The 12500-nt window shown below is 45.4% G+C and overlaps 2 protein-coding genes across 2 annotated transcripts in view; one reads left to right on the forward strand and one right to left on the reverse strand.

Annotated features, from left to right (window-relative positions):
* Positions 1-1003, forward strand: part of tmem30c (transmembrane protein 30C) — a 4564-nt gene extending 3561 nt beyond the window's left edge. The window contains exon 7 of the mRNA XM_048238564.1: positions 180-1003. Coding sequence (XP_048094521.1) covers positions 180-370 — 191 coding nt within the window. The 3' untranslated portion in view covers positions 371-1003. The remainder of the gene's footprint in view (positions 1-179) is intronic.
* A 1981-nt stretch (positions 1004-2984) lies between these two features.
* The window catches only part of dcbld2 (discoidin, CUB and LCCL domain containing 2), a 23290-nt gene continuing 13774 nt past the window's right edge, over positions 2985-12500 (reverse strand). Inside the window, exons 10-16 of the mRNA XM_048238536.1 lie at positions 11787-11934; positions 11018-11143; positions 8822-8915; positions 7784-7830; positions 7497-7625; positions 6636-7013; positions 2985-3229 (exon numbers count right to left, since the gene is read on the reverse strand). Coding sequence (XP_048094493.1) covers positions 6640-7013; positions 7497-7625; positions 7784-7830; positions 8822-8915; positions 11018-11143; positions 11787-11934 — 918 coding nt within the window. The 3' untranslated portion in view covers positions 2985-3229; positions 6636-6639. The remainder of the gene's footprint in view (positions 3230-6635; positions 7014-7496; positions 7626-7783; positions 7831-8821; positions 8916-11017; positions 11144-11786; positions 11935-12500) is intronic.

Consider the following 12500-nt stretch of genomic DNA (forward strand, 5'->3'; position numbering starts at 1 on the left):
CTCCTTATAAAGGGCAAAGATGGCAGCTTTTTTGTAGGCAACTTCAGATATATTTTATCCTTGCTGAGGTATTTGTAAACATAAGCTGAAGCCAATCAGAAATCACCGTTACGCTTGTTCTCATCCAATGAGATTTCGCTTTGCTGCTATGTCCTATGTCCTTGACCCCTGACCCTCAGACTTCCCGGTGGAGCACTTCCGGGGCAGGAAGCAGGTGGTGCTGTCGACGGTCACCTGGTTCGGGGGGAAGAATCACTTCCTGCCCATCGCCTACCTGGTGACCGGAGCCCTGGTCCTCATCACCGCCGCGGCCCTCACGGCCGTCTACTGGAAAGTGGGCAAGGATGGACAGAACATGAAGGAACTGTGAGAGAGGGGGGGGGGAGGGAGAGAGGAGTGGATGGACAGAACATGAAGGAACTGTGAGAGAGGGGGAGAGGAGTGGATGGACAGAACATGAAGAAACTGTGGAGGGGGGGAACAGAGAGAGAGAACAGAGAGAATAGAGAGGATGGAGCGAAAGGGTGGAAAGAACATCAGAGAGAGAGAAAGAGAGAGGTGGAAAGAGAGAGAGAAAGAGAATGATAGGAGGAGGGTTGGAAAAAGATGGATAGATAAGTAGAGGTAAGAAGAGAGAGAAAGAGAGGGGTGGGAGGAGGAGTGCACAACAGGGGGGTTAGGGAGGTGGGCTGTGGTGACAGACCCAGCTGCAGAAGAGATTGACCAATGGGAGGATGACAGGGGCATTCAACTGTATTTTATTGAGAATCTAATTGGGAGATTAAAATGTTGAAGTTTGATGTGTGATGTTTACATACAAATGTTTTCTACTGTACTGTCTGTGAATGATGGAATTTTGAGATTTTGTGAGATTTGTAAAATATTCACTGAATGTAGAATATGTATCCTAAAAATAAATGATGTGGACACTATGTTAGGGCAGATACAAATGTATTTTAATTATGGATATGATTTAATAAAGAGTTAGCTTGTTAAAAAACAATGCCAGCCCTGTTGTTATTGTTAATGTACTGAGAGTTGTGTGGACAGAGAGACACTATACCATACACCTATATATGCCATGTGCTTCATGTAATGCGAGCTAATGGCATATATTTCATCACATCACTTTGACAGAGCAGTACAAGTATGACAAACCCTTTCTGTCCACCAGGGGGAGCAAGAATCCAGATCCAGCTTGAACCCAGCATGGTGGCTTCTACATGGGCTTGGAAATGGACACAGGGTAGTAGCCAGTAGAGGAGCCGGTCCACACTGGTGGGGCCCACTGGTTCTCTAACACCGAATGCCGTATCTCTCCGCTTGGGTCTGTTTGTAAGAAGACAGACAGACCAATAGACTCTCATCGGCTGTGACAGCCTGACCATGTCTGCAGTCTGAAGAGTGCTGCATCAGCTTGCCTTGCTGCAGACTGAGAGAGAAACAAAGGCTCACCACCAGTGTATTAAAAGCCGTGTCTGCTCTGGTCAGGAGTCCACACCAGCATTGGCGCACGCCGGCCTGCTGGTTTTGCTCCAGAGGTCAATGTGGTTTTGGTCCAGAACTCAATTTGGAATGATTGGATCAGTCCCTTGAGCAGTGTTCATGTTCAGCACACAGCCCACCTTACTGCTGCCACAGCTGGGCTCAGGCCAGAACACAGATCTCAGATCAGCACACCTTACTGCAGCCGCAGCAGCCGGACTCGGATCAGACCACAGATCTCAGATCAGCACACCTTACTGCTGCCACAGCTGGGCTCAGATCAGAACACAGATCTCAGATCAGCACACCTTACTGCTGCCACAGCTGGGCTCAGGCCAGAACACAGATCTCAGATCAGCACACCTTACTGCAGCCACAGCTGGGCTCAGATCAGAACACAGATCTCAGATCAGCACACCTTACTGCTGACACAGCTGGGCTCAGGCCAGAACACAGATCTCAGATCAGCACACCTTACTGCTGCCACAGCTGGGCTCAGATCAGAACACAGATCTCAGATCAGCACACCTTACTGCAGCCACAGCTGGGCTCAGATCAGACCACAGATCTCAGATCAGGGGACTGAGGGGGAAGAGTGTGTGAGCGTATAATGGTGGGTAAGAAGGATGCGGCAGAGAAAGGGAGAGATGAAGGATATACAGAGGAGAGAGTGAAGAGGCGAGGAAGGGAGAGGATAGACAGTCTATAAAGAGAGAAAGGGAGAGAGAGAGTGAATGCTGGAGAGAGAAAGACAGAGATGGAGTGAAGAGGGAAGAGAGAGGAGAACGAGTGGAGAAGAGAGAGGACAAATTCAGGAGATGAAGGGAAGAAAAATGTATGTAGTGGAATGGGGAGGTGAGGTTGGAGAGAAAGATGCTGCAAATGGAGGAACTTTGGAGAGATCCTCATGGCATTAAACTCCTACTGCAAATAGTGCTGGTGTGCTTGTGCATTAAACAAACACTGCAAATAGTGCTGGTGTGCTTGTGCATTAAACTCCTACTGCAAATAGTGCGGGTGTGCTTGTGCATTAAACTCCTACTGCAAATAGTGCTGGTGTGCTTGTGCATTAAACTCCTGCAAATAGTGCTGGTGTGCTTGTGCATTAAACTCCTACTGCAAATAGTGCTGGTGTGCTTGAGCATTAAACAAACACCGCAAATAGTGCTGGTGTGCTTGTGCTCCAGGGAATTGTGTAAGAGATTGAAATACTTTAGTATATATACTCTTCAGGGCTTTATAAATCTTCAGATTTTCTCTCTGCATCAGAGACACTGCAAAGAGGATATAAATGATATTTGATCACTAGAATTAGTGTGAGCTTAAGATATCACTTCAGTGCAGGAGTGTCATTCCCGCTCTGTACACCAGGGGGCACAAGTGTTCAGAACATTGAGTCAGGGCCAGCTCTAGTGCTGTCTGGCTACACCTCACTGTCAGATGAATGTGATCTGAGATGGCGTAAACCTGTGGCGTGACACAGAGCAGAGAGCCAGCGCTGTTTTTCTCATGGTGGTTTTTAATAATGCACGTTCATCAGAACAAACACAGACACTTCCTCATGATGCTTTTTATTAATGCACGTTCATCAGACCAACCACAGGTACTTCCTCAGGGTGGTGTCTAAAGAACACAGGTACTTCCTCAGGGTGGTGTCTAAAGAAGCCTCGCTCTCTCAGGACGAGGGCTGTGGGCTGCTGCTTTACAGTCGTATGGCATCCGACAGACTGAGTCCTACAGTCTCCTGTAAACGCTCATTACCTTCACATTACATACATACACAGTGATGCAAACTCAGACATGCAGGTACCTGGAGTAAAACTAAAACACACACACAAGCGCACACACCCATATAACCCAAACAATCACAATTAATTCTTTACAGTCGATACAGATGTACACACTCACACATACACAAATCAATGTTAAATCCCCCACCCATTCCCTGCATACAGACACTTAGACATGATTAAACACACACAGACACACTCAACCAGGCTGACTAATCGCACCGTGATCTGTGTGTGGGTGGACAGAGGGCAGGGCCTCAGTCTCAGTACCGTTTGCGCTGATAAATCTAAACTCTCCGAAACGAGCACCTTTAGTGCAGAGGGGGGCTCGGACACTGACAAAAAAAACATTCCGTCTTCTTGACCAGACCAAACTAATTATCTGTATCAAATGCTCATTTGATTATATTCAATATTTTAATTTGCCTTCAAATCCCACAATTCTATTTGACCCATTAAATTAATTGTGGGTATCTTTACATTTACATTTACAGTGTTCATGTAACTGACGCTTTCTTCAGCTTGTATCTTGGCGTCGGTGTTGCTTCCTTGGTAGGCTGTCTGAGACAAAGTTCTGAAAATTTCAATTTCAATTTAAAGGACAATTCCGGCGCAAAATGAACCTAGGGGTTAATAACACATGTGTACCGAGTTCGACCGTTCACTGGGATTTATTTTCATGCTAGTCGAATGTGACCAGTTTTATTGCAAACCGCTAATTAGCGTTTAACGCTAGCCTTCGGGGCAGACATACAGTAAAAAGTAATCGCTATTTCTATACCACTAACAAGGCTCAAAATAGCACCACACTTACACGGTAGCATAAAGAGGGTCTCTACATGTAAACCGAAGCATTGAGAACTTTGTAAGTGTACAGGCAGTTTATTAAAAAGAAACACATTACCGTTCACGTCTGGTTCACATATACAGGCAGGCAATGTGAACTAAAATCAAACGTAATTTGCTCAATATAGGCCTATCAGAAATAATAGCTCCGATGTAACATAACTTGCCTAGTGTACTTACTTAGTGGATGTCCATCTGCTCCCTCTGGTATGGATCGCTGCCTCCTATTTCTTTTTGGGACATGGAAACAAAAGTTTCAACTCCAGCCCTGTTTATCAATGAGGGGAAATCTTCAGACTCTACAAAACACTGCGTCTCTTGGGGGTCGTGACGCAACAGGTCCCACTCTATGCAACACAGGCACTCGTCTTTGGTGGCCATAGCTTCACAATGTCCGCAGGTAGGCCTACACCATCAGTTTCCAGAAGTGCGAGGCTGTGTGCGGCATTGACTACAGGTAGCTCTCTCTCTCGTAGCCCTTTCACGGAGCTCCCGCAGCTCTTCGTTGGTATATTCCAGCTCGAAAAGATGAGGACATCCATCAAACCGAAAGAGTTCATCCTCGATGTCTTCAAATTCGTTTAAATAACCTGCCATCTCTTATGTCTCCTGTTGCGTTCAGTGCTTCTCCTTATGCGCTCAGTGCATTCGGCAGCAACATTTCACGTGATATTCACTTCACATCCCAGAGTTCTGTTTACCAAGGCGCCTGTCTGTATGTGAACCAGACGTGAACGGTAATGTGTTTCTTTTTAATAAATTGCCTGTACACTTACAAAGTTCTCAATGCTTCGGTTTACATGTAGAGACCTTATGCTACTGTGTAAGTGTGGTGCTATTTTGAGCCTTGTTAGTGGTATAGAAATAGCGATTACTTTTTACTGTACGTCTGCCCCGAAGGCTAGCGTTAAACGCTAATTAGCGGTTTGCAATTAAAAAAGGGGTCACATTCGACTAGCATAAAAAATAAATCCCAGCGAACGGTCGAACTAGGTACACATGTGTTATTAACCCCTAGGTTCATTTTGCGCCGGAATTGTCCTTTAATATCACTTATAGAGCGCCAAAACATTGCACATGTCTCATGGCACTTTACAGAGTGTTAAACAATCAGAGAAAAGGCACCTTGGTAGCTGCTACGGCGACTGCAGGCTCGTTAGACAGCTGGAGGAAAGCCACTGCCTTCTGACTGGGCCAGAGTCATGCAGAAGGCAGGCCGCGTATACATCTGAGTGACTGACTATGGCTGACATCTGGGCCACATGCGGCAGACACAGGCCCATTCAGGACCAGATATGCAGACCCAGCATTTGCTGTAGCCTAGAACAGGAGAGAGCTAACTGCTAACGGCATCTGCTGCTAGGTACAGAGTTCAAGTCTAAACCTGGCAGATAAGCCCAGTCAGGCACATTTATGGGCACCACTGGGTCCTTTGGCTATTTTTATCTGGCTTCTGTTTAGAATACCATTTTACTTGGGTAAAGGCTTATACAACAACAGTGTAACTATGACTACAGTGCATTATTAACCCTTGGTTAGCTTTCTTTTGGCCAGCCTTAATGGCAGGACTTTGACAACTGTTTGGGCACCTCTGCTACTGTGTGTGTGTGTGTGTGTGTGTGTGTTTGTGTGTGTGTGTGTGTGTGTGTGTGTGTTTATTTCAGCAGGTACCAAAAGTGGAGAAAAAATAAATAAAAAATATAGAAAAGGAAAAAAAAAACACAGGTTCTATTTTTCACTACATGTACAATAAGGGGCTGCGGGTTTGGACCCAGAGGGGAGGAGGCCAATGAGGAGGCTCCTCCACTAGAGCAGATCTCTGTACCGTGATGAAGCCCAAGTAGCAAAGAAGCAAGCTGCCTTACAGGCAAATAAAAACCCAGGGGAGCTACTGGTTGGCCATCACATTTGACCAAACTGGCAGATGCTCTGTGACCTCCACTCTGAGGCCAGTACGTCTCAACAGACAGACAAAAACCCAGGGCATGGAAGTGTGTGGCCAACGCTTTTCACAAGACAACAGAAAACACTGGACAGAAACAGCACAACGCTTTTCAGTCCAATGAGTTTCAGTGAGAACAACAACAAACTCACAGTACATTATTACAACACACATGCGGGACGTGCGCGACACAGTAGTGATGGGCTACTCTCTCTCTCTCTCTCTCTCTCTCTCTCTCTCTCTCTCTCTCTCTCTCTCTCTCTCTCTCTCTCTCTCACTCTCTCTCCATTAACATTCCTGTGTTATCATCAGTGATAGGACTGTTTCGGCACGATTTAAACGTGTGGAGGACACTGATGCACACACGTTTGATACACATATAGGCTACTCTGGAAAGCCACGCACAATCAAGCACACACATACACAAACAGACACACACACACACACATGGCACATACACACACACATGGCACACACACCCATACATATCTATAAGAAGGTAGTGTTTTTGTAAATGTCTGGGAAAAAGCAAATGCCTTCCTCTTATTGGTCACGTTCTTCCACTGCCTCACCCCTTCAGCTGACCCCTGATGCATTCTGGGAGCTGTTCTGTGGCACCTGATAGGCCTGTCCTTCACTGGGCGTTGCCTGACCAGGCGTGGTTTTGGGCGTGTCATAGAGGGAGCCCGCTGACTGGCCACTGTCTGTCCGTGCAAGATGGGCCCGCCCCGCGAACACCACAGGGCCTCCTGACTGGTGGTTGGCCATGTCAATCACGATGGGGGTGGCGTACTCAGCACCGGAGGCCGGAAGGGGCTCGGCGTAGGCGTGGCACAGAAGGTCAGGGGTCAGAGGTGAGTCATAGGGAGGCTCCTCCCCTTCCTCGGGCTTGAAGGTTGACCTGACCCCCAGAGAGGTCATGACCCCGCCAACCAGAGGCTGGGCGTACTCTAGAGAAAGAGAGAGCAGGAGAGAGAGAGAGAGAGAGAGAGAGAGGAGAAATGGGAAGGAAGAAAGGGGGAGGGAGAAAGGGATGGAGAGGGGGAGGAGAGAGAGGGATGGAGGATGAGAGGGAGGGAGAGGGGGAGAGAGAGAGGGATGGAGGATGAGAGGGAGGGAGAGGGGGAGAAAGAGAGGGATGGAGGATGACATGATTAATCTTTAATCTTCAAACCCATGGAATCAATGCCCTATTGAGACAACTGATCCATGACAACAAAGAGAGAGTATTAAAGAGGTCAGGAGAAATAGGATGTGACAAATTCAGAGAATCCATGAATGTGGGTATTCTGCAGTATGTGCAGTGTGTGTGTGTGTGTGTGTGTGTGTGTGTGTGTGTGTGTGTGTGTGTGTGTGTGTGTGTGTGTCTGTATGTGTGTGTGTGTGTGTGTGTGTGTGTGTGTGTGTGTGTGTGTGTGTGTGTGTGTGTGTACCTGCGGGTTCAGTGTGTATTCCCTGGTTGGCACGGAGACGGCTGACCTCACTGGAGCTGCTGTACCTGACACACTCCTCCCCCTCCGACAGCTTAGAGGGGAGCAGCTGCTTCATGCTCTTCCACCAGACTGAAACACAAACACACATATACACACACACACACACACACAGGAATGAGACTGGGTTGAGCTCAAAGCATAAAAACACAGAAAGTGGGTTAAACAAACACCCCCACATAAAGACAAACATGCAAGCTGTGTACACACACACACACACACACACTCACCTGTGCGATCCCAGTGTGGCAGGTCATAGGTCACCTCAGGGTTCTTCCTGCAGATTAAAACCAGACACAGTGAGGTCATAATAGCACAAATGTCCCTTTGGTGTTGTCAACAGTGACATCACTTCAGAAGTGTAATGCATTCTTAGGAGCATAGGATTCCATCATAGCATAACTGGCACAGGAGGAAATAGGACTCATTAAAGCAGTGTACTAAATCCATACTGAATCCATGGCAATATTACTTTACTTTGAGTAGTGTAGATTAGATTCAACTTCATCTTTATTGTCATTGTGCAGAGTACAAGTACAGAGACAACAAAATGCAGTTTGTGTCTAACCAGAAGTGCAAAAAAGCAGAAAAGTGCAATGTGATATACAAAGTAGGTGGTGCATAGACAGGACAAAAAAAATAGTGTAGTGTAGACAGTAGTATACAGTAGTTTTCAGAAGGTATATAGGAAATATAAGTATGTGCAGTGTATTAGCAGTTACCTTATAAGAGCAGAATAAATATGGCTATGTAATATGAACAACATGTACAGATATGTGCAATGTAGTGGCAGTACCATTATAGTAGTAGTAAGAACAATATAGAGATATGCAGTGTATTAACAGAATATATTACAGAAAAACGGAATAAATATAGATATTTAGTATGAACCATATAAACATATATGTACAGTATGTACAGCTATGTGCAGTGTGGTAACAGTACCATTGTAATGCAGAAACAATAACATTATAATAGTATTAAGAATAAGTGCATGTGCAGGATGAAGAGCAGAATATGGCTATGTATAAGTGTAATTACAGTAAGTACATTTGTAAACAAATAGACACTATGGATGGGATAGGGTGGTGCAGTTGTATGTGTGTGTGTGTGTGTGTGTGTGGGGGGGGGATGATCACAGATCACACACACACACACACACACACACACACACACACACACACGCATACACATGCATACACACACACACACACACACACACACACACACACACCACACACACACACACACAGCCCAGTGTTCCCCACCTGTTCTTCCAATGCCAGCTGCACACAACCGCCAGAAGCAGAGCAGTCAGTAGCATCACCAACACCGGCACCAGCACTGCTGCTAGGGCAACGTCTGAAACAACAACAACAACAACACCAACAACATCAACAACACCAACAACATCAACAACACCATAGCATTACTACACAGCACACAGCAATACTACAAAGTGACATCTCTACAACAGCAACACCAACAACATCAACAACACAATAGCATTACTACACAGCACACAGCAATACTACAAAGTGACATCTCTACAACAGCAACACCAACAACATCAACAACACCATAGCATTACTACACAGCACACAGCAATACTACAAAGTGACATCTCTACAACAGCAACACCAACAACATCAACAACACCATAGCATTACTACACAGCACACAGCAATACTACAAAGTGACATCTCTACAACAGCAACACCAACAACATCAACAACACCATAGCATTACTACACAGCACACAGCAATACTACAAAGTGACATCTCTACAACAGCAACACCAACAACATCAACAACACCATAGCATTACTACACAGCACACAGCAATACTACAAAGTGACATCTCTACAACAGCAACACCAACAAACTAGCATCACTACACAGAACACACTGTCACCTCATTTCATTTCAACAAATTATAAAAGACTATTTTGCACTTCCTCTACGTTATCTCTCCCGAGTCAGTAATATCACACAAGTTGCCATGGCTGAATCCCAAAGTGAGCCCTGAGCACTAAGGACTAAAGACTCACAGACTTAATTGATCTCAGGTGCTAAGTGAGTGAGAGGCCACATGGGCTCAGATGGGTATAAATGGGATTGGGACAGAACTTCATGAGATCACGTTACCTTGGCAACGTTTAACAACAAAGATGTTGCTGACACGTTCCGTGGTCATGTGTCGTGCAGTTGTTTACCTTTGTAATTATCGGATTTCCCTATGGTTTCCGCGGTAAACAACACAATGCTTTGAACTGTGGGTAATTCCCTTTGGTGAAGTGTGCATTGATGCAGACTCACGGAAAGGGCTCAGTAAGTGTAAGTAAGTGTGTAGGCTACTCAAACCCTCACGCCCTTTGAAAATGCGACACTGGGACAGCCCTAAGCCCTTACGAATTTCACAAGAACGCGCAGCAAAGTCTGTGAGTCTGTGAGTCCGGACTTTGGGATCGGGCCCATAAGACTGTCAGTAGACCCTTGAAAAGGTGGTGTGGCTCCTTTAAGAGTGTGACATTTTGTTTTGTTGACTTTTCCCTCAACTCACGGTGAAGTTCAGATCTACAGCAACCCCTTGTACAGGTTAGGTGAGCTGTAGTTCCAATGGAGAACCATTTGTGTGACGGTATTAGGCTGCGTAGATTCAACACAGATCCATAAATCTTGCTAACTTTATGTTTTTGAAGTCAGCTGTGCAAGACTGAAATAAGCGCAGTGGCACATGGAAGCATAGGCATTCTTAACGTAGCGCTTATGCTACAATGTTTTAGGGGAAACGGTGTAATTGAGTGGCATTCTTAACGTAGCGCTTATGCTACAGTGTTTTAGGGGAAACGATGTAATTGAGTGGCATTATTGTTTCCAGCAGATATCCAAAATGCTGCTACATAAAACATTTACAAGTGGCTGGAACATCTTCTATGCTAACTTTGTCAGACTCATTAGTCAGGCTACAACTGAATACCTCTCCAAGAGACAGATTTTCACCTCGATAAGAAATATTGTGACATCCCTACACAGCACCCAGCAATACTACAAAGTGTAATCTCTATAACGCAACACCAACACCAACATAGGCACTAGCACTGCAGCCAGGGCAACATCTAAAACAACATCAACACCCAACATAACTACATAACTACACAGAGCATCATAAATACACAATATTACATTATTACCATGCAATAGCACAACATTAACCACACAGCCATTAGCACAGCAAACCAACCAAAACTACTAAAACCTCTACAGAACACAATGCAACACCTCAAGAACTATATATGGAATCATTGTGTTTGAGGCATGGTGTTGTTGTGGATGTCTGCTGTGTATGTGTGTGTGTGTCTCACCGTGTCCTGTGTGTGGGGGCATGGTGTTGTTGCGGATCTCTGGTGTGTGTGTGTGTGTGTGTGTGTGTGTGTGTGTGTGTGTGTGTGTGTGTGTCTCACCGTGTCCTGTGTGTGGGGGCATGGTGTTGTTGCGGATCTCTGGTGTGTGTGTGCTGAGCTCCAGCAGGGGGCGCTGTGTGCTGAGTTTCGGGGGAGGCGGGGCCGGGTTGTTGACTCGTGGCCACACTGACCAATGGGGAGAGAGAAAACAGCTGTTAAGGTGGGGTTAGTTCACTCACAAGGCCACTCCCACTCTCTAGTGCCTTACTCACATGGAGATTTGCACAACTGTCTGGACCTGAAACTGAAATAATGTCTAACACTTCATCCACAGCTGTGTCCTTCCCTCTGGATGCAAGCTCTACGTTAAGCACACCCAGTCTATTAGTTCTGTTAGCTCCGGAGTGATCAAATCAAGTCACATTTATTCATAGCGTCCATTTGAAAACAACAGCACTTCTACCAAGGTGCTCTCCAGATGAGCTGAATCAATTTATCATGAAAATAAACAAGAATGAAAAGAACAGAATATAGAAAAGTTAAGAGACAACTTAAAATACATATAAGTTAACATTATAGCACTTTTAAGACAACATTATAGCCCTTTTAAAATATATAAGTTAAAATACAACATTATAACACTTTTAAAATACATAAGACATATAGTACAAGACAAGGCAATACAAGTATAAGTACAAGAATATAACAGATAGATAAAAAAATACTATATAATCAATCACATAAAACACTAAAACAAAAGAATTACAAGTATTCTGTAATATAATTGGCTAGGGTCTGGCATCCTGCTGAGCTGTGATTGGCTGATTACCTGTAGGGGGCTGGCACCCCAGGAGCTCCAACTTCAGCGTGATCCTCTGGTGCCACTGGGCGGGGCTTATCCTCATGTACCGCGCCTCGATTGGTGGGATGAAGTTGTTGCGCACTTCCTGGAAATAGTTTGTGTTGCCTTGGAAAATCTGGAAGGAAAAGAGATGGATTTTAATCACCATGACAACACACAAAACACAGCATCAGCTTAAGTCTCGCAACCGATCAATAGCTCCTTAATTACATTTTCAACCAATCAATGGCTATCCAATATTAATGAGTCTACAGTGCTGTGTTAGTGGCTTTTTGCACATTTTACACGCGCACACACACACACACACACACACTTTGTAAGAGAGAGGGAGAGAGAAAGACAAAGAAAGAGAGAGCAAGAGAGAGAGAGACAGACTAGCCAGCACACACCCACCCACATCTCAAGGTTTGGGATTTTAAAGAATTCCTTTTCCAGGAAACACAGGGTGATGTCATTCCACCCCCCGCCACTTTCACAGCAAAGATCTTATATTTCCGCTGAGATATGCCACAGCGGCTAGAGCAGGCAGCAGCAGCTGCCCAGGGAAACTGGAGCTGGGACTGGGACTGCTGCACACCGAACCAGGACGGAGGCACCAGCACGCTCGCAGTCTCTCTTCACTGGGGCTTAGCAAGCTCTCTGAGCAAGATACTCAAAATGCTTACCATGCTGTAGTGTAGC

Source organism: Alosa alosa, chromosome 3 (assembly GCF_017589495.1).
Source record: "Alosa alosa isolate M-15738 ecotype Scorff River chromosome 3, AALO_Geno_1.1, whole genome shotgun sequence".
In the NCBI taxonomy this organism is placed as follows: Eukaryota; Metazoa; Chordata; class Actinopteri; order Clupeiformes; family Clupeidae; genus Alosa; species Alosa alosa.